Raw genomic sequence first — 27237 nt, forward strand, 5'->3', positions numbered from 1 at the left:
TTATACGTTGGTCTCAATGCCGTTCATGTCGATGGCGCAGTGCTCCTTGTGGTGGTCCTTGTTTTTCCCATGTCTTGGCGGTAAGGGGGGTTTCCTCCTGTGGGGATGGACCGGCGCGGGGCGAACTCCCTCCTCCAGCTGCACCAGCCGAGCCACGTCCGGGGGCAGCAGCTCCGACTTGAGTCCCAGGGCAGAGGCGCGGTAGTTGCCATTGTTGTTCTGGCAGTTGATCTGTGGGGAGCCGCTCAACATGGGCTTGGTTTCGCACATCAATGGTACCTGCGCGAGCCAATCAGCACGCAGACAGACAGACAGACAGACAGACAGATGGACAGACAGATAGACAGGATGGAAGGAAGAATTGGATACATGATTTGCAAAACGCTCATCCACAATTAATTTTGAAATCAGTATTAAATGCTACTTCAGCTTGAAACCTCCTTATAACTTGAAAGTTAAATTACATTTAGTATATTCAGGTGCCATCTTTGACGTTTTTATCCGGAAGAAGATAGTGTTGGAAGCCATTTCCATCCATCTCCCAATCTCTCTCCCAATGCACTCAGGGAGAATCAAACCCCAACATCAGCGTTCGATGACTCCTTCTCCTGGTAAGACAGCTGCTGCTATTGCTTGCATTATATTTGTAATGGCTGATAGGGTTACCCAGTCACCGGCTGCACAATGCACTAATGCAATGCACCTGTCCTCCGCTAATTGAAACTGAATCGAACTGGGGAGCAAGCAGCTCTGCAGCTCCCGAATGAGATTTGCCTGTACTTTGAGAACCTTAATTCTGAATAGTTGTACTAATTTGCCTTAGTGGCTAACAATGTCATACAATCATGGGGTTCCTGGGTGGAACCCCCCCACTGTGTAGCAGTGTGCTGTCGGAAAACCTGGTGATAGACTTACCCCATCCCCCTCCTTGATGAAGTCCTTCCTGCAGATGTGTGCCATGATGCCTGTGGCCAGGGCATCCCCCATGACGTTCACCATGGTACGGAACCGGTCACTGGAGAGATTTCATTAAGAACTATTAACCAACTTATAAATGTTAATCCGCTATTAACAGATGAAAAACATCAGTACTTATGCCCAATTTTGAGCTACCTTTAGATACTTTAAGGTACTTTACTCTAATAATTCCACATTGTTTGATTCCAATGTGAGCTTTTAACCATGAGAATAGAAATGTTACACTCACAGCGCCCAATCAACAGCAATGATGAGGGTGATGTCGTCAGTTGGCAAGCCGACGGAGGTTAGCACTATCACCATTGTGACCAGCCCTGCTTGTGGAATGCCAGCTGCGCCGATGCTAGCTGCTGTGGCCGTGATGCTAGGGGGACGGGCAGAAACATGAGCCAAGGTGGACCAGAATGAAATCCTTCATAGAGAAAAATTCCCTGGATGGATTGACGCGTGGATGGCCACGTTTTATTCTTGAGAAAAACTAGTTCTAGTTAAGATATGTTTTTGGAGGTATTAACTGCATTAGACAAGTGACATAGTGCAAAGCATTGGCACTATCACTCCTCCAATCAGGCAATTTCCCAAAAGCCTTGAAAACTAAAGTTATTAAACCCCTTTTAAAAAATGCGGAGCCTAGATGCCTCCATTATTAACAACTACAGACCAATATCAAATCTACCATCCATAAGTAAAATCATTGAGAAAGTTGTCCTTGAGCAACTTAATCACTTCCTGGCATCAGCTGGTTGCAATTACACCTTCCAATCTGGATTTTGACCTAGACCACCCTTATTAAAGTTGTAAACGACATCTGTCTTAACACAGACTCTGGCAAAATCTCAATACTAATGCTACTATACCTCAGTGCTGCATTCAACATTTTGTAGACCATACAATACTTTTGGACAGATTATAAAAATGGGTGGGGCTTTCAGGCACAGTCTTAAATTTGTTTAGGTCCTACCTGCAAGAAAGGAGCTACTTTGTTTCCATTGGCAACTTTGTATCAGAACCAAATGTGGAGTTCCACAAGGTTCAATCTAAGGACCGTCTTTATTCAACATCTACAAGCTCCTACTAGGGCAAATCATGCAAAATAACAACATTGACCATCATTGCTCTGCCGATGACACGCAAATCAATGTAGTGCTATCACCAAATTACTATCAGCCCATAGATCTGCTGTGCCAGTGCATTGAGCAAGTCAAAGACAGAAGTCAAAGACAGACGTACAACCATTGAATGTTGTACGTCCTGGCACTTGTACATTGCACTTATTCAAGGTACTTAATTGTGTAGCATCTACAGTAGCTGCTATCGCTGCTTTACACAGGGAATGGGTTAGCCTAGCGATTGCAATGCTTGCACTTGGTTCTATGAACGTCTTTACTGTACCGACAGCGATATATTGTTTCACTTCTTATGACAAATGTACTTATTGTAACAAATGCACTTATTGTAAGTCGCTTTGGATAAAAGCGTCTGCTAAATGCCCTAAATCTAAATCTAAATCTAGATGTGCCAAAATTTCCTTCAACTATATTAGGACAAAACCGAGATAATTGTATTTGGTGCTAAAACAGAAAGGCTTAAAGTAAACAGTGTTTCCCCTAGATGTTTTGTAGCAGTGAGGCTGTGAGTTGGTAACCTAGCAACGCTTGGGGGGGTGCGGGGGCATGTAATGAAAAATAACTCTTTAAAACGTTACTTCTGGTGAGATTGTTTTGGGAAAAATGTACAGATTGAGCGTCCAAATATGAAATAACAAACAACAGAGTCGAGGTATCTGCTGAGACCAGATCATTGTGCAAGTGTACCTTGAACTTGGAAGAATTTATTTATTTTTCTGCACAATTTCTTTTTTGCACATTTCTTTTTCAATCCAGCATCAGCGGTGTGCTGCTACTGAATGCATATAGGGGAAACACTGAAATAAACCAACACCTTAATTCTCTGTGCCTGAAAACCTCACTCAAAGCCAGAAATCTAGTGGTTATCATGGATTCAGATTTTTATTTCGTTAACAACATCAAATCAGTTACAAAATCTGGCCTTTTATCACCTTAAAAACTAAGCAAGACTGAGAGGGCTCAAGTCCACCCAAGACATTCAAAAACGTGTACATGCCTTCATCACTAGTAAGGTCGATTACTGCAATGGTCTCCTCAAAGGTCTACCAAAGAAACCACTAAGGCAACTACAGGTTGTTCAGAACAAAGTTCTAACAAAGACCAAAAAATATGAACATATTCAACTAATTCTTGAATTGTTACATTTTCTCCCTGTTTGTCAGATAATTGATTTTAAAATCATGCTGCTGTCGTATAAATCCCAACATGGTTTAGGGCCAGAGAATATAACTGATATGCTTCTACTACATAAGCCTCTAGACCACTAAGAGATTCTGAGACCAATCTATTAATTATCCCGAGAGTAAACACGAAACATGGAAAAGCCGGATTTAGGTACTATGCAACAAATAGCTGAAATAAACTCCCTGAGGATTTAAGACTTGCCCAAACTCTGACCACTTTTAAAACAAGACTGAAGACTTTTATGTTTGCTTTAGATTTCTTCTAAATCTTAAATACATACATTTTTTTGGGCTTTGCCTTTGTTTTCTTTCGTTTAATTGTATTATTTTATTTTATGACAATGTTTCTATGTGAAGTACTTTGAATCTGCCTCGTGTATGAAAAGTGCTATATTAATAAAGTTGCCTTGCCTTGCCTGAATCATGGACACAGACAAACTGTAAGTATCGACGCAAACACACCGTAACCATGGACACAAACACGCGCAACCAGAACCAAAAATACACCTCAAGGTGAACACCACCATGGGTACAAACCCATCTTGAACATGGTCGCAAACACACCGTAACAATGGAAACAAATACACTGTAACCATTGGCACAAAAACACCTCTACCTGAAAACAAACACACATTACAATCGACACAAACACAGCATAACCATGGATGAACAAACACTGTCTGTCTGCTTCTCCAGCCCATCAGTCATTCAGTCAATCAGTCAGCCAGTCAGTTTAGCTACAGCTGTAATATGTATTATAAATCTATGTGTGCACATAAACCCCGCCCAGCGTAGGAAGTGTGCGGGAGCAGCATGCGGTCTGCTGATGGCGTGACTGAAAGACATGTTGTTGTTTTATTGAGGTCACAGAGCACTTTCAATAGAGAGATTAATGGACGGTCAGCCCCCTGTTTGGTCTGTTGTGGAGCACTGAAGGTCATAACCCAATACATGCAGCAGATGAACGTCCTTCCCCTGAGCTCTGGGACCATTCTCAGGGGTGCTGGTGGATGGGGGGCGAGGGGGGCGTGGTTCACAATTTATATAATTTCATCTGTTGAAAAATCTCATCTGCGACATAGTTCGGAGGCAAAAAAAAAGCCACCATAAATCCTCATCATATCTTTAGTCTGTTAATAGGCTTTGAGCTCAGATGGGACGGGCCTCACATCAGCCCACCCCCCCCCAACCCACCCAGAGCCCACCAACCACGGCTAGGGATGGGTAATCTACTCATGACCGACCTGATGGTGATGATCTGACCAAAGTCTAGTTCGTAGTTGTTGACCTGGGCGATGAAGATGGCCGCCACGGCCTCGTACAGCGCGGTGCCGTCCATGTTGATGGTGGCGCCCACGGGCAACACGAAGCGGATGATGCGCCGGTCGATGTGGTTGTTCTCCAACAGGCACTTGAAGGTGATAGGCAGCGTGGCGGAGCTGGGGATAGACACCAGTAGTTTATAGTGACACTGATGTGTTTATAGGAGCAGGCATTGATCATATTCCATTGGATTCTCACCATTCTCCCATTAGAGTAAATATGTCAAGTATCCAAAAGGAAGTCAGTATGTCAGTGTAAATCATTGTTTTCAAAATACAATAAAATAAATAAAAAACATGTTGACCAATCTGTATGTTTGATTCCAAAATCGACTCTGCTCTCTACTTTTGATTGTATGCTTCTGAAAATGCCTAAATTACTAAAAGACCAAAGGACTAAGGGCCCTATCTTGCACTCAGCGCAATTTACTTTCTACACGAGGCATGTATCGTTGCTAGTTTGCACCCGGCGCAAAGCTGATTTTCCCCTACAGCAAACTCACGCCTCTACACTTGCATTAGACCTTGTCTAAATGCCCTAGTGGATAGCACAGTTGGTGTTGCTATTTCGACGTGACTAGGCAGGTCGGAACTGCAACATAAGCTTACACACACGTAGGCTATACACAGCAAAAACATACAAACAATTAGCCTAATTGAAATATTATGATGTCAAGGATTGTTCATATGTGTGAAAGTGCAGAGAAATAGCATGTGGATTGTGGAAACATTTTTTTTCAAAAGGGGCTGCATGAATGCACAATGTAGTGGGCTATGCCATGCATTCAAATAATAATAATAACAACAATAAAACTTGTTCTATAACAAACAACCAAAACAAAATCTCGTTTTAGGGTAAATGATAACGTTGGTTAAATTATTTAGGAAAGAACAGCTGATACAGCGGTAATAAGTTCTACTTTTAAATCGATGCATCTGCAAACACCGTACTGCAAACACATATTTTTTTTACACAGACATCGTGTACAAGCCCATAACTTTTTAGGGTTGATGAGTATTTGACCACGAGTGAGTGTTTAAAGGTCCCATGGCACAAAAATCTCACTTTATGAGGTTTTCTAACATAAATATGAGTTCCCCTAGCCTGCCTATGGTCCCCCAGTGGCTAAAACTTGCGTTCGGTGTAAAACGAGCACTAGGTGTTTTGCTCGCCTTTGAAAAAACGGAGGCTCAAGCGCGCTGATTTGGAATGTGGTCCCATGTGTTGTCATAAAGGATCTAAGCTCCTCCCTATTCTCTGCCTTGCCCGCCCAGAGAATTTGACCCGCCAATGAGACACGACCGTGCGAGCGCCACGTGTGTGTGTGTGATTACACACACTGTAATACAAGTGTTTGCTGTTGGTTTTATGGCGCATAACACGTCGGTTCTTTGACGTCTCTTGTATTTCCAAAACAAGACTGAAGTTGGGGTTATCTCAGCCATGGTTGAGAAGGAATTGGGGGAAAGGAACTTTGGCTTTGACTCCCTGAAGTACATGAACTACGACATGCTGCCTGCCGCCGGTTGCCGCGAGGCACCACCGCCGCGAAGTACCACCGCCTGGCAGCAGGCAGCCGGCAGCCGGCAGCGGGCAGCGGGCAGCAGGCAGTGCGCGGTTGCAGTCTGCTTCAGATTGATGTGGAAGTGCAAGAACCAGAGACGGCGGAGAACCCGACAAACTTGTTTGTGATTCATAATATCGTCTGGAGGCGCATACAGCTTTTGGCCGTGATAATATGTTTTATATGATATAGATATCTATGGATTATATGATATTATTTAGATATAGAGCTCCGGGACTGTAACTTAAGTGTTGTACACTTCCTTGTTATTTGGATAACCGTTCTGCTGTTGGTGTTATGGCGCATAACACGTTGGACTCTCGTCTCTGGTATTTCCACAACGAGACTCTTAGTGGGGGTTATCTCAGCCATGGTTGAGAATGAATTGGGGGGAAAGGAACTTTGGCTTTGACTCCCTGAAGTACATGAACCACGACATGGAGGAGAAAGGGATTGTTGGCCGCGAATGCCTCCCCCTTGAGCCCCGCTTCCCGCTGCTGAGGGACCACCGCCTCGGCGCTGCAGGAGGTGGTGGTGCCTCAGCGCTGACCACTGCTGAGGCTCCGGCGGGAGACAATCGCGGTCAACAATTGCAGGCAACAATCCCTTTCTCCTCTATGTTGTGGTTCAGTCTACTGCAGATTGATGTGGACGTGGAAGAACCAGAGATGTCGGAGAACCCGACGCGGTCGTTTGAGATTCATAATATCGTCTGGAGGCTCATATATGTATATCATAATATGATATTATTTAGATATAGAGCTCCAGGACTCCCGTGTGTTCTAGAATATTTACAGAACACGGCTAAAGGCTATGTGCGCCTCACCATTGCGATACATCCACTGTAAACAGAGCGCATGGTTCCGTGGCTGCAAGCTGCTCAGGGCCACAACCCCACCCTCCTCCTTGACCCGCCTCGCTCCTCCTCATTTGCAGTAAAGCTACAGACACCGAAACGGTGCATTTGGGGAAAGCTCAATGTGCGACTGGCTCATAGTGGCTGTAATTTGCACCACGGCTGAATTTCAGCAACGTCTTTAAATACTGTGTTTGGGGCCTACTAATATCTATATTAAAGCATCCATAAAGTAGCATGCCATGGGACCTTTAAAAGATGCGGGTGTTCGCACCCATCTGTTTAAACACACGCAAACTAAACACGTAACGCATAATACAGTCCATGGCAATGTATATTAATGGGGGTACACATGCATATTTTGAACACAAGTTGATAACAATAATGTATACAATACTGGTAACAAACGATGTTTGTTAATGTATTGCCGCATATCAATAAATAGACCCACAGTTGCAGCCACAGGACCGCATATCCTAAATGTGTTAAGTTTCCTTTGCCAACATTTACATAACGGCTCAGTGTTTCTGAAGTTGTAGAAGAAAACGCTATTCCATGTGTGAATTAGGCCATATTATTTGGCCATAAACTGAGCCATTTGAAGTTTGAAATTCATGTGGTCATGCATCTGTCTCAGCGGAGACTACAAACGCGCTGTCAAAATATCAACTTGTCAGGTTGAAATGCACTGATGGCTCTTAAAGAGGATGGGAGATGACACTCTTATTGGTTTATTGCATATTACGCACAAAACACACAAACGGGTATTCAGACCAACCCATTTTAGATTTGCGTCGGGCGCAAGAGTAATTTATCTGCTGGTATAATAGCAACAGCACCAGAGATCCACCCACAAAGCTGCTTGCGTTTCACGCTTCTCACTTGCGTTTCAGACCGTTAAAATACGGTCCTAAATGTGAATGTTAAAGTAAATGTGAATTTGGGTGTGAATGTGAACCTGAATGTGGGTGTGAATGTGGATTTGGTTGTGAATGTGGATTTGGGTGTGAATGTGATTTGGGTGTGAATGTGGATGTGGATGTGAATGTGGATTTGGTTGTGAATGTGGATTTGGGTGTGAATGTGATTTGGGTGGGAATGTGGATGTGGATGTGAATGTGGATTTGGTTGTGAATGTGGATTTGGGTGTGAATGTGATTTGGGAGTGAATGTGGATGTGGATGTGGGTGTGAATGTGAATGACCTGGAGGAGGTGGCGAGGGCAATCAGCAGCGCCTGCAGGATTCCTCGTATGTAGACGATGGGGCTCTTCTTGGTGATGAAGAAGTACATGGCTGGCAGGATGAAGAGGCCGTGCAGGACCAGACCAAACACCACTGTAATTGCGTAGAAGCCCAGCTTCTTCCCCATTGCTGATGGATCACTCATCTCCAGGATCTTGCCCGCCACCAGGAACACGATGCCAAACGGGAAGTACCTGTTAAGCAGGAGGCGGAATTGCTTAATGAGTGATCAATCGGCAGTGTCACTCGTCAGTGACGAAAACAAACACGGCACACAACATATGAGTGGAATAAGTCTGTCATAGCTTTTACTTCCCGTAGTCTGTATGGTAAGTTAAAGTTTAACCCGAACGATTTCAGCCACGATCAGAAGGAATACCGATGAGGTGGTGCTGTTTCTAAGATTAAATGATTATATTTGGTCACTCTTCAAAGGGTCCCAATGATTGTAGTTGATTGATCAACTACAGTCCATCAGGGAGGGGATCTATTTATCCGACATGCCCACTTGTGATGTCATCTAACCAGTAGACAGAGTTTGAGATTGCTTGTTGATGACTTGGTGCTAGCCCTTTTCCAAAAGCAATCAAGCGAAGTCTTGAGAGATACTTCATTATACTGTAGAAGAGAGATGCTTGTTGCTTTACCAGATGACGATGGCGACAATTTTCAGGACAGCCTCATTCAAGCTCTGGCAGAAGTTAACCAGAGCAGTGCCGTTGGGGCCCATCCGCCCGAGCATGATACCTGGGCAAACACACACACACAAGGGGGGTCAGGACAGTGTCGTGTGCAGTGTAGCTCAGGGTGTTTGTCTGTCCACTAAAGGGGCCTGGGTTCCATCCCTGCAATGTCCACAACCTTTGGCAAGATGCCATGACCCCTGCCTTCCCCTTAACGACAGTAAACTTGTTGTACCGTAAATTGTTGCTAAATGGCTTGAAAAGCAATACTTCCAATTAGAAATCTATCATAAGCATCATAATCTAGGTACCACAATACATGGGAATGAGACAATGTAGATATGGTGGAAGGACGTCTTGTAATGGTGTTAGAAGGATGTTATTGTCATGGTTTTAGAAGGATGATATCATCATGGTGCTACAATGACGTCATCGTCACGGTGTCAGAAAGATGTTGTAGTCATGGTATTAGAAGGACATTATCATCATGGACAACGTCATCGTCATGGTGTTAGAAGGACTATATTGTCATGGACAACGTCATCGTCATGGTGTTAGAAGGACTATATTGTCATGGACAACGTCATCGTCATGGTGTTAGAAGGATGTTATCGTCATGGGCAACGTCATCGTCAAGGTGGAATGAGGACGTTATCGTCATGGCCAATGTCATCGTCACGTTGGATGAAAGACGTTGTCGTCATGGACAACATCATCAACATGGTGTTAGAAGGTCGTTGTTGTCAGAGACAACGTCATCGTCATGGTGTTAGAAGGATGTTATCGTTGGACAACGTCATCATCATAATGTTAGAAGGACTTCATCGTCATAGACTACATCATCGTCACGGTGGAATGAGGACGTTATTGTCATGGACAACGTCATCGTCATTGTGTTAGAAGGACGTTGCTGTCAGAGACCACGTCATCGTCATGGTGGATGAAGGACTTGACCCATGGTTGAATAAAGAGGTTATGGTGGTGGTTATCTCACCCATGGTGGATGAGAAGATGACTATCCCGAGGACGTTCATGCCATCGCTGTTCCCTGGCCGGGTGCGCACCAGCACGTCTGGGGGCGGGGTCAGGTCCAGAGCAAAGTTCTGGATGTCGGTTCCGTTGTCGTCCTGGATACCGTAGATGAGGGCCCGCCGCGTGCTAGACTCTGATAGGCTCTGGCTCACGGTGGGCTTCGGTTTCATAGTGATCTCGGTACTCGTTCGATACTGTTGTTGCCGGGGAAACAAACAAGCAAACATGAGGGGTTATTCAAACATGTGGGACGATTCGTTCAATTGTTCATGCTTCAACCTAGAACCCAAGTGTTATTGTTGCGTTTGGAGCTGAGTTTGGTGCGTACACTAACCCTAATCGGACAGACAGTGAACAAAAACAGAATACTCGGGTACATGCCTAATAATCGATTTTAGTATATGCTACACGTGAACCTCCTAAAATGGCGCAATTTGATTGGTTTGCTATCTCCGGATATTGGGCAATATCCCATGATTGAGATCTCAAACTCGGGATATTTTTTTCATCGCGTGACGGTTGTCTCGTCACGCTAATAAAAACTAATAAACCGCTAAACCGCAAACCGCAAATACAGCTAATAAAAACAAATAAATCCTTAAGTAATACATGTTATGGTGTTTTTATGCTTCCAAAGTTCCATGTGGAACGGGGGTCTCTCACCTGTTGAAACGTGGCCTGGACCAAGTTGGAGGGGAACATGTTGCTGTAGAGCACAACAAGGGAAAGATGAAGGTTAATTGTGCTGTGCTAAAAAAACACATGAGCCGGAGAATAACAGGCACGTGAAGATGTGAAGATTCTTGGACCACAAATGGTGCCTGATTGAGGCCAGAGGTGGATTTGCAGTACTTTGTGTACACTCACTCACAGGATGTTTCATAGTTGTGCTACAAGCAATGTATTTTGAAGGCTAATTCCCCATTGAGAAAAATAGGTATATATTTAAATCCATCTCCAATGAAAGCTTATTGAAGTGAGCAAGCTGGCGCCTGGATAGCCTTAAATATGATAAGCTCGTACAAATGACGTCGTTTACGAGAGACATGCCATTCCAGGAAAATCAAGCATCTTGATCAAAGATGTTTACAGAGCACAATGTGTCTGACAGCATGGCGTGAAACCCACTGAGGACGGAGACCTTCTGTCCACTGGAGCCCTGAACCCCCTAGGCCGCGAGTCCACTCATATCTAAGTAATCATTACTGTATTTAATCAGCTCTTTGCTTTCACAGGCTGTCATTTACTGGTAAACTGGGGATTGAAAACCCCAATGGTAATTGTGTATGATTAAATACGATTACAGACGTACTTCAAAGCTGTCAATAATAGATCATGATGAGAGAGGGAGAGAGAGAGAGAGAGAGAGAGAGAGAGAGAGAGGGACAGGACAGAATGAGAGAGAGATAAAAGAGAGAGATAGATAGAAGGAAATGTAGGAAGAGAGAGAGGGATCAAGAGAGATAGAGAGAGAAGGAGAGAAAGGGAGCGAGAACGTAGACAGATATACAGAGAGGGAATGAGGAAGAAGGAGAGAAAGGGAGTGAGTGAGAGAGAGATGGAACAACTGTCAGGTCAACATTAGTGAAGCATAAGTGAGAGTGAAGAATGTTATAATACATACTGAAACAAATGGACAGCCCATAACAAGGACCTCCCACAAAAGAGAGTTTGGCGTAAGGAAACACTTATTCAAACTACATCACCCAGGATGGTCGCATGGATGGCAGCGCAGATAGACAGATGAGGAAGGGAGAGAATGGGGAGAGAGACACTGAGTTTCTCTGACCGGATGAGGTCGAGCAAGGCGTCAGCAGAGCTCATGATGGGCTTGCTGCCCTCCTCCGAGTCCTCCTTCTGGGCGGCGCCCCCAGGGTGGATGATGGAAACCATGACGATGCCAACCACCACGGCCACGAAGGTGGTCCACAGGTAGTAAGACACGGTGATGAGACCCAGCCGGCTTGAGCACTTGGCGTCCAGTGCAGCCAAACCTGACATCAGACTGGGAGACGGAGAAATATACCTTTTTAAATCAAATTATTACATTTTGTGTCGCGCAATGTAAGGGCACCCAGGTGGTGAATGTAGCTGTATTAGGTGAAGGGGGTTAGCAGTTTGAGGTGAATGTAGCTGTATTTGATGATGGAGGTTTGCAGTTTGAGGTGAATGTAGCTGTATTTGATGATGGAGGTTTGCAATTTGGGGTGAATGGAGCTGTATTCAATGAAACTAACGACGGTCTATATATACAGTGCTTTTAATGTGATTGTAGTGGAGAGGCACAGCAAACTCCATTTAGAATCCAAAAAAAGGTCAGCTTGTCCCAAACTCTTCCGTAATCCGAATAACCCTAATCCCCTAACCCTTAACACTGGCCTAATAACCCACAAACCTTAACCCTTAACCAGCAACCCGATAACCCAAATCCATCTAACCCTTAACTCAGGCCTATTAACCCTAAACTCTTTTGCCCTAATCCAAATAACCCTAGCCCCCTAACCCTTAACACTGGCCTATTAACCCTTAACCCCTTACCCAAACCTATTATCCCTAAACCTCTTAACCTTAATCGAATGACTCTAAACCCCCAACCCATATCTCTTGCCTTTGAACCCTAAACCCCTAACCCCAATCCCCATAACAGTAACCCAAACCATAACCTATCATCAACTTATTAAAACGAACACTTCTCAACATATAACTTACGTCATATATGAAACCCCTGTGTCATGACATTTCCTCAAGCTTACCTGGAGACGACCAGCGGTAGAATCAACATCTTCAACATCCTCATCAGTAGCTCACCGGGGAACTGGAAGTACATCACTTCCTGTTTTGAACGGGAGAAGGAAGGATGAGTAATGTGGAAGGACTTATTTCCTAAGCGTTTCTCGTAAACCTCCTTGACACCTTGGGGCTCTCAACTGCCTGGTTGCCTGGATACACTGGGAAGCAGGCGCGTCGTTAGACCTGGGCATTCGAGGCTATAGCCCCTGATCTTTTGGGAATAGCCCCGGATCGCTGTGCCGTCAAAAAAAAACAAAAAAACATAATGATGAAAATAGCCCCGTATAGTATACTTCTTTGTGGTTGCATAACCAGCAGCCACAGATGCAACATTGTAGCCAGTGAAAACCGCAAAATTCTGACGTTCATATATGGGCAGATTTAGAATAATTTGTTGCAAAATGTTGCAAATTCAACGTCGGTATTCTTTCTTCTTTATGCATAGCGCATCTCGTCGATATTGCTGTTTCGTGCTGCTAACCTTTTAGTGAGATCTGAGGGTGTTGAGAAGGACAGTAATAAAATATCTTTAGTAAGATGGATATAAGAAGAGAGACCCGCAGTGAATTCAACCCGGTCCACTTGACATCGGGTAGGTGCATGACAGTGGTACCGTAAAACGTCAATAGCCCGGGATTTTATTTGTTTAAATCACTGAACTTTCGAACAAAACTCTTGTTCGGCAACGATGGGAAATACTATCAAATGCATTATTTAAACCAGTATGAATATTACCATACATGTTTACCAGGCAATCGAATAACGCCTGCACACACACGCACGCACGCACGCACACGCAGAGTGGTAATCGGGAGAGTTGGGAGAATTCCCTGTGGGCCGTTAACGTTTCGGGGGGCGCCGGGTCAACGTCGCAACCAATTCGGTTTTGTCTAGAGGGGAGTAACTGAGCGCCCCCTCCCAAAGTGATACAGCCCAGGTCGGCCTTGAACTGCAATTGTTCTGAAAGACAACAGCTAATGACAACATTGAACTCTCATGCAGGCTCGAACAGAGTGACACACAAACACAGACACACACACATTTAAGGAGTTTTTCACCCGCTCCGTATCCAGTTTGTTCCACGCTTAAAGCACCCAGGCTGCTAGTATGCTGCGAGATGGGGCTCTCAGTTTCCCCAGTTCAGTTTGTATTCCTTGTCAGCATCCCCTGCCATCCAGTTGTCATATATTCATGCAGACTGGCTTTGAACGGCTGATTCCATGGATGTACTTTGCGTGTGCCGTGTTTTCCCGCCGATGTGGCGAGGCTGTATGGTTATTATTTTGAGAGCTTAAATAAATGCACTATATAAGTTGACTTTGAACAATTATTGAAGTTTAACATTTTGTTCAGCAAATTTGACACCTGAAAGATGCAATATTGTAGCCAGTGCAAACCGCAGAATTCTGACTTGTAGTCTATGGGCAAATTTAGAATCATTTGTTGCAAAATGTTGCAAATTTGATTCTCTATGCAAAGCCCATCACGTCGATATTGCTGTTTAGTGCTGCTCTAGTTTGCACAGGTTCAGGAGACCCGCAGTGAATTAAACCCGGTTGAATTCATTGGGTAGGCGCATGACAGTGTTTATTTGGCTACAGGCTTTTCTAATGTCTCATTTTGGCTGCTGGTGTATGTGGTGCACTTTCCTATCCTTAACGTAAACATTAACCTTCTCAGTAGGCCTGCCCCGACGTGAGTCAGACATGACGATTTGTCTTTCCTTTACTTCTCAAACTACGTGACAATGTTCATCAGCCCGATTTTCAAATTCTCTCGGGGAAGAAACCCCCAAATCCCCGTTTAAAAAGGACTCTAACTCCTGGGCTACAGCCCCGGATGTTTTCAATTGCTAGCAACGCTCCTGCTGGGAAGCTCCACAAAGCTCAATAGCATGCATCTCTACCTCCATAAGCCGTCTCTGCTCTAACTACTGTAGACAACAGAATAACACACATCTCTACCTCCATAAGCCGTCTCTGCTCTATCAACTTTAGCCAACAAAATAATGCACATCTCTCCCACCATAACACATTATCTGCTCTATCTACTGTAGCCAACACAATAACACACATCTCTACCACCATAACACACATCTCTACCACCGTAACACATTATCTGTTCTATCTACTGTAGCCAACACAATAACACACATCTCTACCACCATAACACACATCTCTCCCACCGTAACACATTATCTGCTCTATCTACTGTAGCCAACACAATAACACACATCTCTACCACCATAACACACATCTCTTCCACCATAACACATTATCTGCTCTATCTACTGTAGCCAACACAATAACACACATCTCTATCACCATAACACACATCTCTACCACCATAACACATTATCTGCTCTATCTACTATAGCCAACACAATAACACACATCTCCACCACCATAACACACATCTCTCCCACCATAACACATTATATGCTCTATCTACTGTAGCCAACACAATATCACACATCTCTACCACCATAACACACATCTCTACCACCATAACACATTATCTGCTCTATCTACTGTAGCCTACACAATAACACACATCTCTACCACCATAACACACATCTCTACCACCATAACACATTATCTGCTCTATCTACTGTAGCCAACACAATAACACACATCTCTACCACCATAACACAGATTACTGCGCTACCTACTGTAGCCAACAAAATAACACACACGCTACCAACATCATACCAACATACAACATACAACACATTTCCCTTTCTAGCTTCCTGTGATGAGCACAGGGGGATGTGATAAGATGTCCTATTATGGAAATGCTTTTAGAGAAACTAGAGTTTTTGCGCACGTGTTGCGCGCACTCAACCTCTAGTTGTAATTAAACACATAGCAATAATGTGGAAACCCCAGTCGATGATGTAACAAATTTCTGAGAGCATAATATAATAACATTTTGCCTATAATGTTACAACGTATAACATTCGTGACTCTTAAAAGCAGTGCCAACATTTTAATATTTTTTAACCATTCAGCGAACAAAAGGCAACAGGCTGATTATCATTTATCAGTCAATGACATGCAGAAGCGTCATCAACGAGCCCACTGAAGTGGTGTGAGAAATACTGACTTTCTACACCTCATTCACATGTAAGGTATTTACATTTCCTATGGAGAAAATGCTACTTCAGCGGTAGTATTATTCAGGAGATTTTCAGGGTACAAATGTCAGGATATGTTGTTCAAACATACGGCCCATCAGGAGAATATCCGGACTTACACGTGTGTCTGAAAGCAGCTAGTGTGTGAGCATTTGATAACATTATAAAATTAGTCAATTTATGGTAACAGGGGTAATTGTTCAATGGAAAGTATAGTATACTATGCATGCAAATCAATTATTAAATAGCTTTTACTCTTATTCAGGGCTGAAAAGTGCATTGACATTTTAAAATGCAAGGCAACTACTATTGTTTAGGTGAAAATAATAATCATCATTGAGATTAAACATCTCTTCCAGTGTCCTGGCCAAGAAAAAGTGCAAAGACATTTCGGGAGGCTCAAGGAGGGGAGTAATATTACATTTAAGCTACAAAGTGTAGTCTTGTGGTGGACTTGTGTTATAGGGAAACTGTCTCTTTAAGATCACGTCACTTGTGTGTTGATATGCCGGTCGGCGTGATGTCTGAATTTAACGTTTTTTATATGACAAAATGAACGACCTGCCATTGCTTGTCGAGGTGAGAAATTGTCTCTTCCCTTCTTTTATCGCAATTTCTACAGTCTATAGACAGAACGTCTTACCTGGGAGAGTTTGACGACGGCGGAGCCGTTATGTTTGGAAACATAACGTCTTACCTGGGCGAGTGTGTCGCTGCGGTGTGTGCGTGTGTGTTCTTACCTGGGCGCGTGTGTCGATGGCGGAGCCGTTATGATTAAAAACATAACGTCTTACCTCGGCGAGTGTGTCGCTGCCTTTGTCTTGACGTGCATAGTGATGGGTCATTCGTGACTGAATCGGTTCGAATGAACAAATCTTTAACAAGAACGAACCAAACTGATTCTTCTCTCTCGTTCGTCTCGTTCGTTCTCAGACTCGACTCCTCCGAGACCCACTAATCGCTGACTCGTTGTCTCGCTGTTCATTCACTGACTGTGAGTGGTGAAGGGGGAAGAGGCTTAGTGAGCGAGTGTATGATTATACGATTCAATATCAGTGAAATGGTAAATGCATGCTGTCTTTGTACTTTCTGTGTCATGCCAGATTAATCAAATATTTGAATATCTCGGCAATCTGGCTCGTTCTTTCATGGTTCGTTCTCCAGCCGGCACCCCCACCATCATTGCTAAATCAAGTCTATTATCTTGCTGATATGTTAAACATCCAATAATCAACTTTGAGAATAATAACCGTTTGAGAATGAGAACGAGGGAGGAGCTGAGTCTGACTGACTCAGCTGAGAACCGTGCATTCCATGATTAGATTCACCGCTACCGGAAACTCGACTGAACGAACGAACGAACGATTCTGACCGACTCTCCTTGGCGAACTGACTGACGCGAACTGAATCAAGGAAAATAATCATTGAATCCATCACTAGAGTGCATTGAGTGCGCGTGCTTGTGTGTGCGTGTGTATGTGTGCGCGCCTGTGTGTGCGCTTCCGTGTATGTCTCGCTGCCTTTGTCTTTATGTGCGGTGTGTGCGCTTGCATGTGTGTGTGTGTGTGTGTTTGTGTGTGTGTGTATGTGTGTGTGCGCACGTGTTTGTGTGTTTCTGTGTATGTTCGTGGGGTGTGTGTATATGGTGTGTATGTGCGTGCTTGTGGTGTATGTATGCGTTTGCACGTGATGCGTGTGTGTGTGTGTGTGTGTGTGTGTGAGCTGCAAGCTGCTTGGCACATGCGCACATGACTAACCTGAGTAACTGTTGTGACAGGCCTGCTATTATAGTAGTAAGATGTATGTATGCTTCTTGTAAAAAAAAAAAATTCATACATGATGTCTTCACACAGAGTGGCTGATAATGTCAAATGACGACAACACAACAAGTTTTCGTCACAGTGCATAAAGTACCACGTTTATTTTATGCACTGGCCGTGATGGTAAGAGGTGTTGGCGTTAATGTTACCACAGCAGAAAGGCCTTGGCTTGGCTGTTCATCCGATAACCTGTTGTTACCATTGTGCTGCGTGGGTACATTGACACAGCCCAACACTGGAATGCCTGTCATCTTTTATGGCATGTATTATGCAGTTTGAAACTGGCATGAATTTGAGAGACAGAGAATTCTGCACAAAAAGCTGCTGTAATACCCCAATATCAAGCTATCGTCTGTACATGTCAATGGAATGGGATTTATGGTTTAAAACAATCAAATGTCCACAAATGGGTCCACGCATTGTTTACATAGTTGTATACACTATATATACATATATATATATATTATATATGTATATGTATAGATCATATTTTTTCTAAAATACATCACAAAATAGAGAGCCAGGTATATGTGTCTAATCTTCAACATAAGATACAGTTAAAACATTATTTTTTAGTTTTTGACAAGCACATGCAGCAATAGATGTTCTTGTTACCAACCACACACAGTGCCCAACCAAAACAACAACCAAAAAAAGGCTTATTCAGAAACACACACAGGCTGGGAGGGAATGGCCGGGGCGTACTGGGTGGACGGCCGAGGAAGGAGAGCACAGTGGGATGGAGAGGGAGAGAGCGTAATGGAAGCTAAAGAGCTTTTGGGTGCAGCATTAAGCAGCCAGAGATTAGAGTGCTTCATAAGAGCAGGATCAGCACTTCAGAGGACGTTTCTATGCACTGTGCTCATCTTGGATACATGGGCATGTGTGTCATTGCACGTGTGTGCTTGTGTTTGCCTTTTGAATGTGAACATGCAAATGTAGGTGAACATACAAATGTATGTGAACATGCTCATGTATGTGCCTGCATATAGGTTCTTGCATGAGTGTGTATATGCATGTGTGGCTGTGTGAATTCATTTTGACATTACCCATACGCGTAATGTGAGTGTGCCCTTGACATGTATGTGTGTTTGTGTGTGTGTGTGTGTGTGTGTGTGTGTGTGTGTGTGCATGTGTGTGTGTGTGTGTGTGTGTTGTGTGTGTGTGTATGTGTGAGTGTGTGAGTGTCTATGACCATAGTATTGGCAGTAATCTGTTTTCAAAGGACACGTCGACAGGTAGCTGCCTCAGTGAGACTGAGTTAGATGCAGGCTCCTGGAGGTACTATATAAAACCCTGGTTCCCCAGGCTCCTGGAGGTACTATGTAGAACCCTGGTTCCCCAGGGTCCTGGATGTACTATATAAAACCCTGGTTCCCCAGGGTCCTGGAGGTAATATATAAAACCCTGGTTCCCCAGTCTCCTGGAGGTACTATATAAAACCCTGGTTCCCCAGGCTCCTGGAGGTACTATATAAAACCCTGGTTCCCCAGGGTCCTGGAGGTACTATATTAAACCCTGGTTCCCCAGGGTCCTGGAGGTACTAAATAAAACCCTGGTTCCCCAGGGTCCTGGAGGTATTACGTAGAACCCCGGTTCCCCAGGGTCCTGGATGTACTAGGTAGAACCCTGGTTCACAAGGGAACCCAGAGGTGTTACAACAGTGGTTATTGTTATAGTTCTGGAGGTACCTTATAATAATGTGTTTTGGGTTGAAATGAATGACGGTTAAACTAGTACCATGGTTGTGAGCGTAATGATGAGCAAAGTTGTAGACGTCTATTCCATGTGGCACACACCGTGTTATACCGTGTATTATATTATAAGTGTCTGAGGAGCTTAACCTTCTCTCGGAAGCGTCCATCACAGGGGCGTAGGAATGAGTTTAACATTGGGGGGGACACATATCGGAAACCTGACAGATCCGGTATTATTAAAAAATATTTTTAATAATATATAATAATATATATATTTTTAATAATAATAATTTTTAGGTGGGACAAATGCGCCTGTCTCCGATATTGGAGGGGACACGTCCCATCCGTCCCCCCCGGTTCCTACGCCTTTGGTCCATCAACATCACTCAATGCCCAGACAGGTCTCCACACACTCACACACACCTCACCGCCGGCATGCCGTTGTCATGACGTCAAAGTGCCTTAGTTGGCACTTCAATGTCCCGAAGAGAACGCGGTTTGAGTTCAGAGCAGAATAGATCGCTTTAGAACTTTAGTTAGTGGAGACTAGCATAGACATAGGATTTGACAGCGATTCTCTCGAAATGACAGAATTATTTTAGTAACAGAGACATAATGCCATTAAATATGTATGTTGGATATCATATAAAACATATTACCTTGTTTAAAACCCCGATAAACCGCCCCTTTAATGTTGTATTAGTTTGTCTACGGCTGTAGAAGTTGGTCTGTATAGGACTTGTATGAGTCTTTGAAACCTTACTTTTTTGATCAGAATATATAATCAAATAACAATAGTAATACAGTTGCACAACCAATGCTGTTTTTAGTTTTTAAGTATTCAGCATTGATTGATTGATTGAGTTTCATGGCTCTCAGAATTGCCATGTATATAAAGGTGTATCAATGAAAGATCACCATATTGCAGAAACAGCGACAACAAGTTGCTTTATTACATTAGAAGACCCCCCCCCCCCCCCCCCCCCCCACCAAAGAAAAAGAGTTAAAAACCTAGATTCCACTTCCTTCAAGAGTGACTACCGGAGGGATATTTTATGGCATATTCCTAAAGTTGATAAACAACATCAATATGTTAAAGACCAAATATGTTAAAGAGATTCATCTGAATCAGATTGACCTTAGTTGTTGGGATGACGACGAAAGCGGCTCAGGGGATAGAGTGGGTTGAGCGGGGTGACTGGCAACCGGAAGGTTGCTAGTTCAATCCCCGGCCCCTCCTAGCTGAGCGTTTAGGTGTCCCTGAGCAACACAACTACTAACTCCTCCCGACCAGCTGGCTGTTGCATTAAATGGCTGACACTGTGTGTGTGTGTGTGTGTGTGTGTGTGTGTGTGTGTGAACGCTAGAAAATAATTGTATAGCACTTTATGGACACTTTTTGGAAAAGCACTACATAAATGCAATCCATTTACCATTCTGAGAATTAGTAGCTCGCTGATGAAAGACGAAAATTACAGCTTAATCACTGTCTTGCATTTACACCTTACACTTCCAACTGCATTTATCTTAAAGCTCTGGAAGAAGCTCTTTGGTGCCTATCATGCAGAAGCAAAAACAAGAATCTGTTTCCTTGAAAATATGTAAGACATTTTCACACAGCTTTATGTCTGCATTATCTTTGGCTCTCGACAGATTCTCAACATTATGTTTTGATGCTCTCTTATTCCTTGAAATCTGTCCTATTTTCTACCTCTCACCTGTTTCCCTCTCTCTATCTCTCTCTCTCTCTCTCCCCCATCCCCCTCTCTCTCTCTCTCTCTCTCTCTCTCTCTCTCACTCTCTCTCTCTCTTTCTCCCTTCTCCCTCTGAGAAATATACTTCTTTGAATCAAAGTGTACCAGGTATGTGCTCTGTTTGTCATAAATATTTTATTCAATAATGTTAGAGTGGACAGGTAACAGGCTTAGTGCTTTAGTATAATTAGTCTGTGCTTACATTAACATTGACATTTACATACATACATACATACATACATACATACATACATACATACATACATACATGTAGTATGTGCTTCAGGGTTTTGTGTTTCTTTTCATCCTTTTATTAAACAGTCTAATTTATCATTTGTGTGAAACCATCAGCATTACACAGTTATACTGTTGTTTGAAGGAAGCGCAATGTAGCTTTAGCAATTATATTGTTGACTTTAGTTCATTGATAAAATCCATAATCATAGATTTAAGATATGACATGATTTTATTACAGTATATATATACATATATATATATACATCCATATATATATATAAGATATGTTGGTCATATTTTGACAAATCTGTTTTAACACACACACACATACACATAGACACATAAACACACACACTCACACACACTCACACTCAAGACACACACACACACAAACACACACACACACACACACACACACACACAAACACACACACACACACACACACACACACACACACACAGACACAGACACACACAACCTCACACACTCACTCAAACACCCGCGACCACCCTTAGTGTCTCTTAATAAGACCCACTGCCTGGCACTCACATATTCGGTACAATTACTAAAAGCATTTGTTAGATTGAACCTTAATCCTCCTTTGAGAGACTATACTGAAAGGCCCTCGGAAAAAAGTTATTTTTAGTTCCTAGGAGAAAGTGATTAGACTTAGGGAAAGGTGAAACGGAAAGAAAAGGGGGTTCACCTCCACCATCTTGCTAATAGACAACAAACGCTAAGCACCTCGACCACCTGGCAGCTCTGGAAGCAATGAATTTAATGTACTACATCCTATAGACAGTAGGATTAACATTAGCTTAAACACACATGCACTCACACACACACACACACACACACACCAACACACACACCCAAAGGGAACAAACACACACACACACACACACATGCACACCCAAACACACACGCACACACACACACACACACACACACACACACACAAAAACACACACTTAGACACACACAAAAACACACACACACACACACACAAACAAACACACACATACACACACATAAACAAACACACCCATGCACACACTATAGAACAACTTGCAATGATCCAATTAGCATAGAATTCTATTTGTAAGTCTATATCCAGGTGTATCGTCTCTACAGTATGTTCAACTGCTCCTGAAACACTGATTAATAAAGTTAAAAGCTCTACAGTACTACAGGTTTAAACCTGTGAGGGCATAGTGCACCAGGGACCACGCTGGTTTACGTAAAAGAAACAATTTAAGGATGATTAGTTGTTTTGGGTGAAACACATCACCAATACCACTTATCTCTGGTCCAGCCAGAGGACAGCATGTATAAATGTTCTGCTACATGCTGTCATTAGTATTATTTAAATTAAATAGTGTAAAGGAAAAGGCTACATGAACCAAATGAAAATCTGCCAGGCTCAACTTGTTATTATAAGATTCTGAAGACATTATTGAAAGGATCCCTAGAGAAAAATAAAAAGTTGCTCTTTACCTTTCGAATGTCTCACTTAAGGTAGAATCTTGCTCTGAAATATCGCAAGAGTAGCTGTTGCAGGAAGGGAATGGTTGAAACGTGAGTTGGATAGACGTGTGCCTGCCAGATTTTGTTGTGTTGGACTACATAAAGCGTAGCTTAGTGTTATCTCAAAGATTTGGATGATGGAGGGACGGGATTGTAATGACAACAGGGGATCCACTTATAATAGCACTAGGTATTCACAGAGTATTTAATAACTACTAACAATTTAAACCAGTGGCAAAAACAAGCACTTTTAGAGGACGTACATTGATTGGTTGCAATGGCCCCAAGGGGTGACATTGCAGCCTGTTTGACTCCTGCAATAGCCAAAACAGTCCTGCTCAATACAGGACCAGGTTAAAAACTCTAGAGTCATCAGTCTGAGTCTTTTAGACTAAGCTATCCAGTAAGAATAGGGCTGTAATGCGAGCAATAGACATTATATCAAAATATAAATCAAATGAAGTAACACAATGGTGATTGAGCCTATGGCCTTATGATGAAAGCCCTTGCATTTGCAGTCAAATTAATGTTAAGAACTGGGGGTCATGGGGACTTGTCCGCTATGCATTCAAATCACACAAAAAACCTTTGACTATTGACGTCATTGATCCGGGATTTGCCTTCTCCAAATTGGAACAAATTGGATGCTGGGCTTCCATTTACACTCCCATGGTTAGTGGTGCGATTCCAAATGAGGCCGCCGCAAGCTAACATCTGGTAGCGTTAACTCTTTAAGTGAAGATCTCCGACTCACCACAGTGTTAATCCCCGACCTACTACAGTCAAGTGGAATGAGCCAGCCAAAAGGATCCCAGTGGATCCTCACTATAGCCACCTGTGGGCATCCTTGAGCAAGGCACCTTACCCCCACCTACCCCCTAAATGACCTGTCACAGTATTCACCGTGTAACCACTACCTGCTGCGTCATGAACTGTCTGTGTTAACTGTCTAACCCCGACCTGCTCCATAATGACCACTCTGTCTTCACTATCTAACCCCTAGCTGCTCGCTAATGACCTGTCTCTGAACTATCTAGCCCCTAGCTGCTCCTTAATGATCTGTCCCTGCACTGTCTTACACCTACCTGCTCCTTGAGGAACTTGCTCTGTATTCAATGTCTAACCTCTATCTGCTCACAACATATCAGCCCTCACTACGTATTTATTTGCAGCGTCTCCTAAACGTGACGCGGTCGGTGTGAGCGTGCGTGACTCACCTGCTCGGTGAGGCGTCGCGTCCGCAGGAAGAAGCCCAGCAGGCAGCCAATGACGACGGCGAGCACAGACAGTATGAGGAGCCCGTTCTGCTTGCACACGTTCTTCACGCGCAGCCACACCGCGTCCAGAGCCACCGCCATGTTCACACTCCTGTCGGGATATCACCAACCCATCAAGCGCATCCGTTCCCCAAACCACGGAAGCCTGGAACCCAGGGCCCCGATTGGGTGTGGCGACAAGTTGAGGGTAGGGGGTTGGGGGGAGAGGATGGAGGACGGCGGCGACGGCGGCAGGGGGGGAAAACAACAGGAATTTGGCGTGAGATGTCCCTTTAACCTCCACGTTTAAAGCACTTTGGGACCAAGCAAAGCACCAGCCGTACGTCCATGGCAATCTGCAATCGGAGTTAAGAAGATCAGCATATTTCCCTAGGATTTCCCTCCATCCCTCCCTCCAGCATCATCATCATCATCATCATCATCATCATCATCCTCCTCCCCTCCCATCGTCCCAACAGCCGGCCCTGCCTCCCTCCTGCCCAATCCCCTGCCCATCAGGGCCCCTGCTGTTCCCTCCCCGGGCACTAGGGGGCTGTGACAGCTGTGGTGATTTAGCAGCAATCCAGTTAGAGTGCTGCTGTAATATTGAGGTTGGATGCTAGATTAAAGGCCCACAGACAATTAGAAAAAAAGCTTGCTCGGTACTACAATACTGAGGGTGTACGCCTTTGTGGCTCTCTATGGGACCCTGAATTCAATCATCGTTTTTCACCTTATTATTTGATCATTTCATTATTTGTAATCAATAATCACACAAAAAGAGTCTAGTCGCTAATAGTATTGAGCCTATTTGCGGCTTCATCCAAAGCCATGTAGACTGGTACATGATGGTGCTACGCCCCTGGCCATTCTCTGAGATGGATGAAACCATTGACGTGGTACAAATCTGAAACCTGTACTACATGCGACCGCTAACAAGCCAATATCTCTGGTGAACTGACCCTACATAGGCTGGGACATCTGAGAGCAGGGTGCACCTTTTGCCTAAAAGGTTGAGTTTGGAATTTAGATAGTAAAAATCTAACTTCATCAAAAGTTGTAGAATCTAGGCTTTTCTCTTGTGAACAGAGCCTTTGTTTCAATTATGGAAGCTTTATGGTTTAAAACTTGAGCACACTTTGCTAATCATTTCTTGTGACCTTGAAGACACCTTGAAAAATTAAACACCGACAATGGAGTAGCTTTTGAATCCTTTGGTAATTTAAACCTAGGCATTCCATTTATAACGTGGAATCATTTTTACAAACGCCATAAAAATGAATTTACTTTAACCACATCGAGATTCCCCGACCCACTAAGCATTATCTATCTGCTTCCTCTTGTTATTAATTTCTCAGCAGCCAAAACTCATGAATGAGTATGCTTTTGCACACTTTCTGTGTCCACCAGGGAGTTGCATGTATGTGATGCATATTGCATGTTTCACATAAGAATGTGTAAGTGAGAGAAAGAGTGAGAGAGAGAGAGAGAAAGAGAGAGAGAGCAATAGAGAGAAAGGGAGAGATAGAGGGGTAGAGAGAGAGAGAGGGAGAGAGAGAGAGAGAGAGAGAGAGAGAGAGAGAGAGAGAGAGAGAAAGGGAGAGATAGAGGGGTAGAGAGAGAGGGGGAGAGAGAGAGAGAGAGAAAGGGAGAGATAGAGGGGTAGAGAGAGAGAGGGAGAGAGAGAGAGAGGGTGTATCGGATGTGCATGTTCTCGTGCTCAGCTTTTCTGTTGGCCTGTGGTCCAGACTTCCCTGTTTCCCTAATCCCTGTTGCTCTCCATAGTGGTTCCGGCATCTATCCCATCTCTCTCCCTCTCTCTCTTTGCCTTCATCTGGCTGGGATTACTCTGGATTAGATCCTCTCCCACAAGATGGCATGCATTCATTCATACATTCATCCAATCTGGGGTGAATCCAACTCAACACTCTTTCACAACCCATCCCAATGGGCCCATATCACAAGTTGGCAATAGCAGGGTATATAATCTTTCGGTCACTGTCATTTTAAAAATGTTGCCATTTTTATTTATGTCTTTTTGATTTTTGCAGAATACACACAATGCGCTGCCCATTATAAAGGTTACCTAGGCCAGGGTAGTTGACTTATTAAAGGCGTGCTTCGGTCCTGTTTTGATTGAAGATGGCTGTAATGCCAGGAGATTGATCTGGGATTATGCTGCTGTGGTTCACTAAAGGACTACTCTTGACGTCATTCAAATGGAGGGCGGTTCAGAGGTTCTCAGATATCTTAGCGACTTTAGCTATTATACCTGCAAGCAATCTTTTATGGGCAAGAAGCTCCCAAGCACTATTTTAATGGTGATTTTCGCCTTTTATCCCAATTTCCCCAACCCTAATATCTAATTTATGATTAAGGACATCTCGTAGTCATATAAAGTATATGCCCTGTCCTGTCCAAAGTATTGGGAAAATATTGTAAAGACATGTAGTGTTTAGATGTATTTTTTTAGCCCTGAAATGTTTGCTCTTGGTAAAGAGTCAGCAACAACAGTATTGTCTTCTTTTGTCCTATTATACTCTTTATTTTCTATTTCCTTGTCCTTTTAATTCATAATTTATTCTGTTGTTGATATTATTGTGTGTGTGTGTGTGTGTGTGTGTGTGTGTGTGTGTGTGTGTGTGTGTGTGTGTGTGTGTGTGTGTGTGTGTTTGTGCGTGTGTGTGTGCGCGAGAGAAGGCTGGGGGGGAGCCCTACATGTTCATATATGACTGTTTATCATTCGTCCACTATACTGTGTCGCCTTTTGAAAAATAAGATAGGATGGGGGGGGGGGGGGGGGGGGGGGAGAGAGGGCGAGAGTGGGCAAGTGCTGTCTGCTGTTTATTCGATTTGAACAAGTAATATAGAGTGGGGGGAAAGGAGGAGAAAAGGCGGGATAAGAAAAGAGGTGGATTCGATGAGGAGAAGGATGGGAGTAAACATAATCGGACTGATCGCACAAGCATGCTTACATCTGAATATATGAGCAACAGTAGTAGTTGTTCTCTCTCGTCGTGTTTTAAGC

General features: G+C 43.6%; 1 protein-coding gene across 1 annotated transcript; it reads right to left on the reverse strand.

Annotated features, from left to right (window-relative positions):
• Positions 1-24311, reverse strand: slc1a7b (solute carrier family 1 member 7b; the record flags this gene model as incomplete). The annotated part of the gene is made up of 11 exons (XM_079740428.1): positions 1-279; positions 916-1015; positions 1208-1342; positions 4534-4728; positions 8237-8470; positions 8924-9023; positions 9954-10185; positions 10655-10697; positions 11781-11996; positions 12745-12824; positions 24171-24311. 11 exons carry the CDS (start codon positions 24309-24311, stop codon positions 1-3), a joined length of 1755 nt encoding a protein of 584 aa, XP_079596554.1.
• Positions 24312-27237: the final 2926 nt, after the last annotated feature.

Source organism: Pollachius pollachius, assembly GCF_949987615.1.
Source record: "Pollachius pollachius genome assembly, chromosome: 7".
Classification (NCBI taxonomy): domain Eukaryota; kingdom Metazoa; phylum Chordata; class Actinopteri; order Gadiformes; family Gadidae; genus Pollachius; species Pollachius pollachius.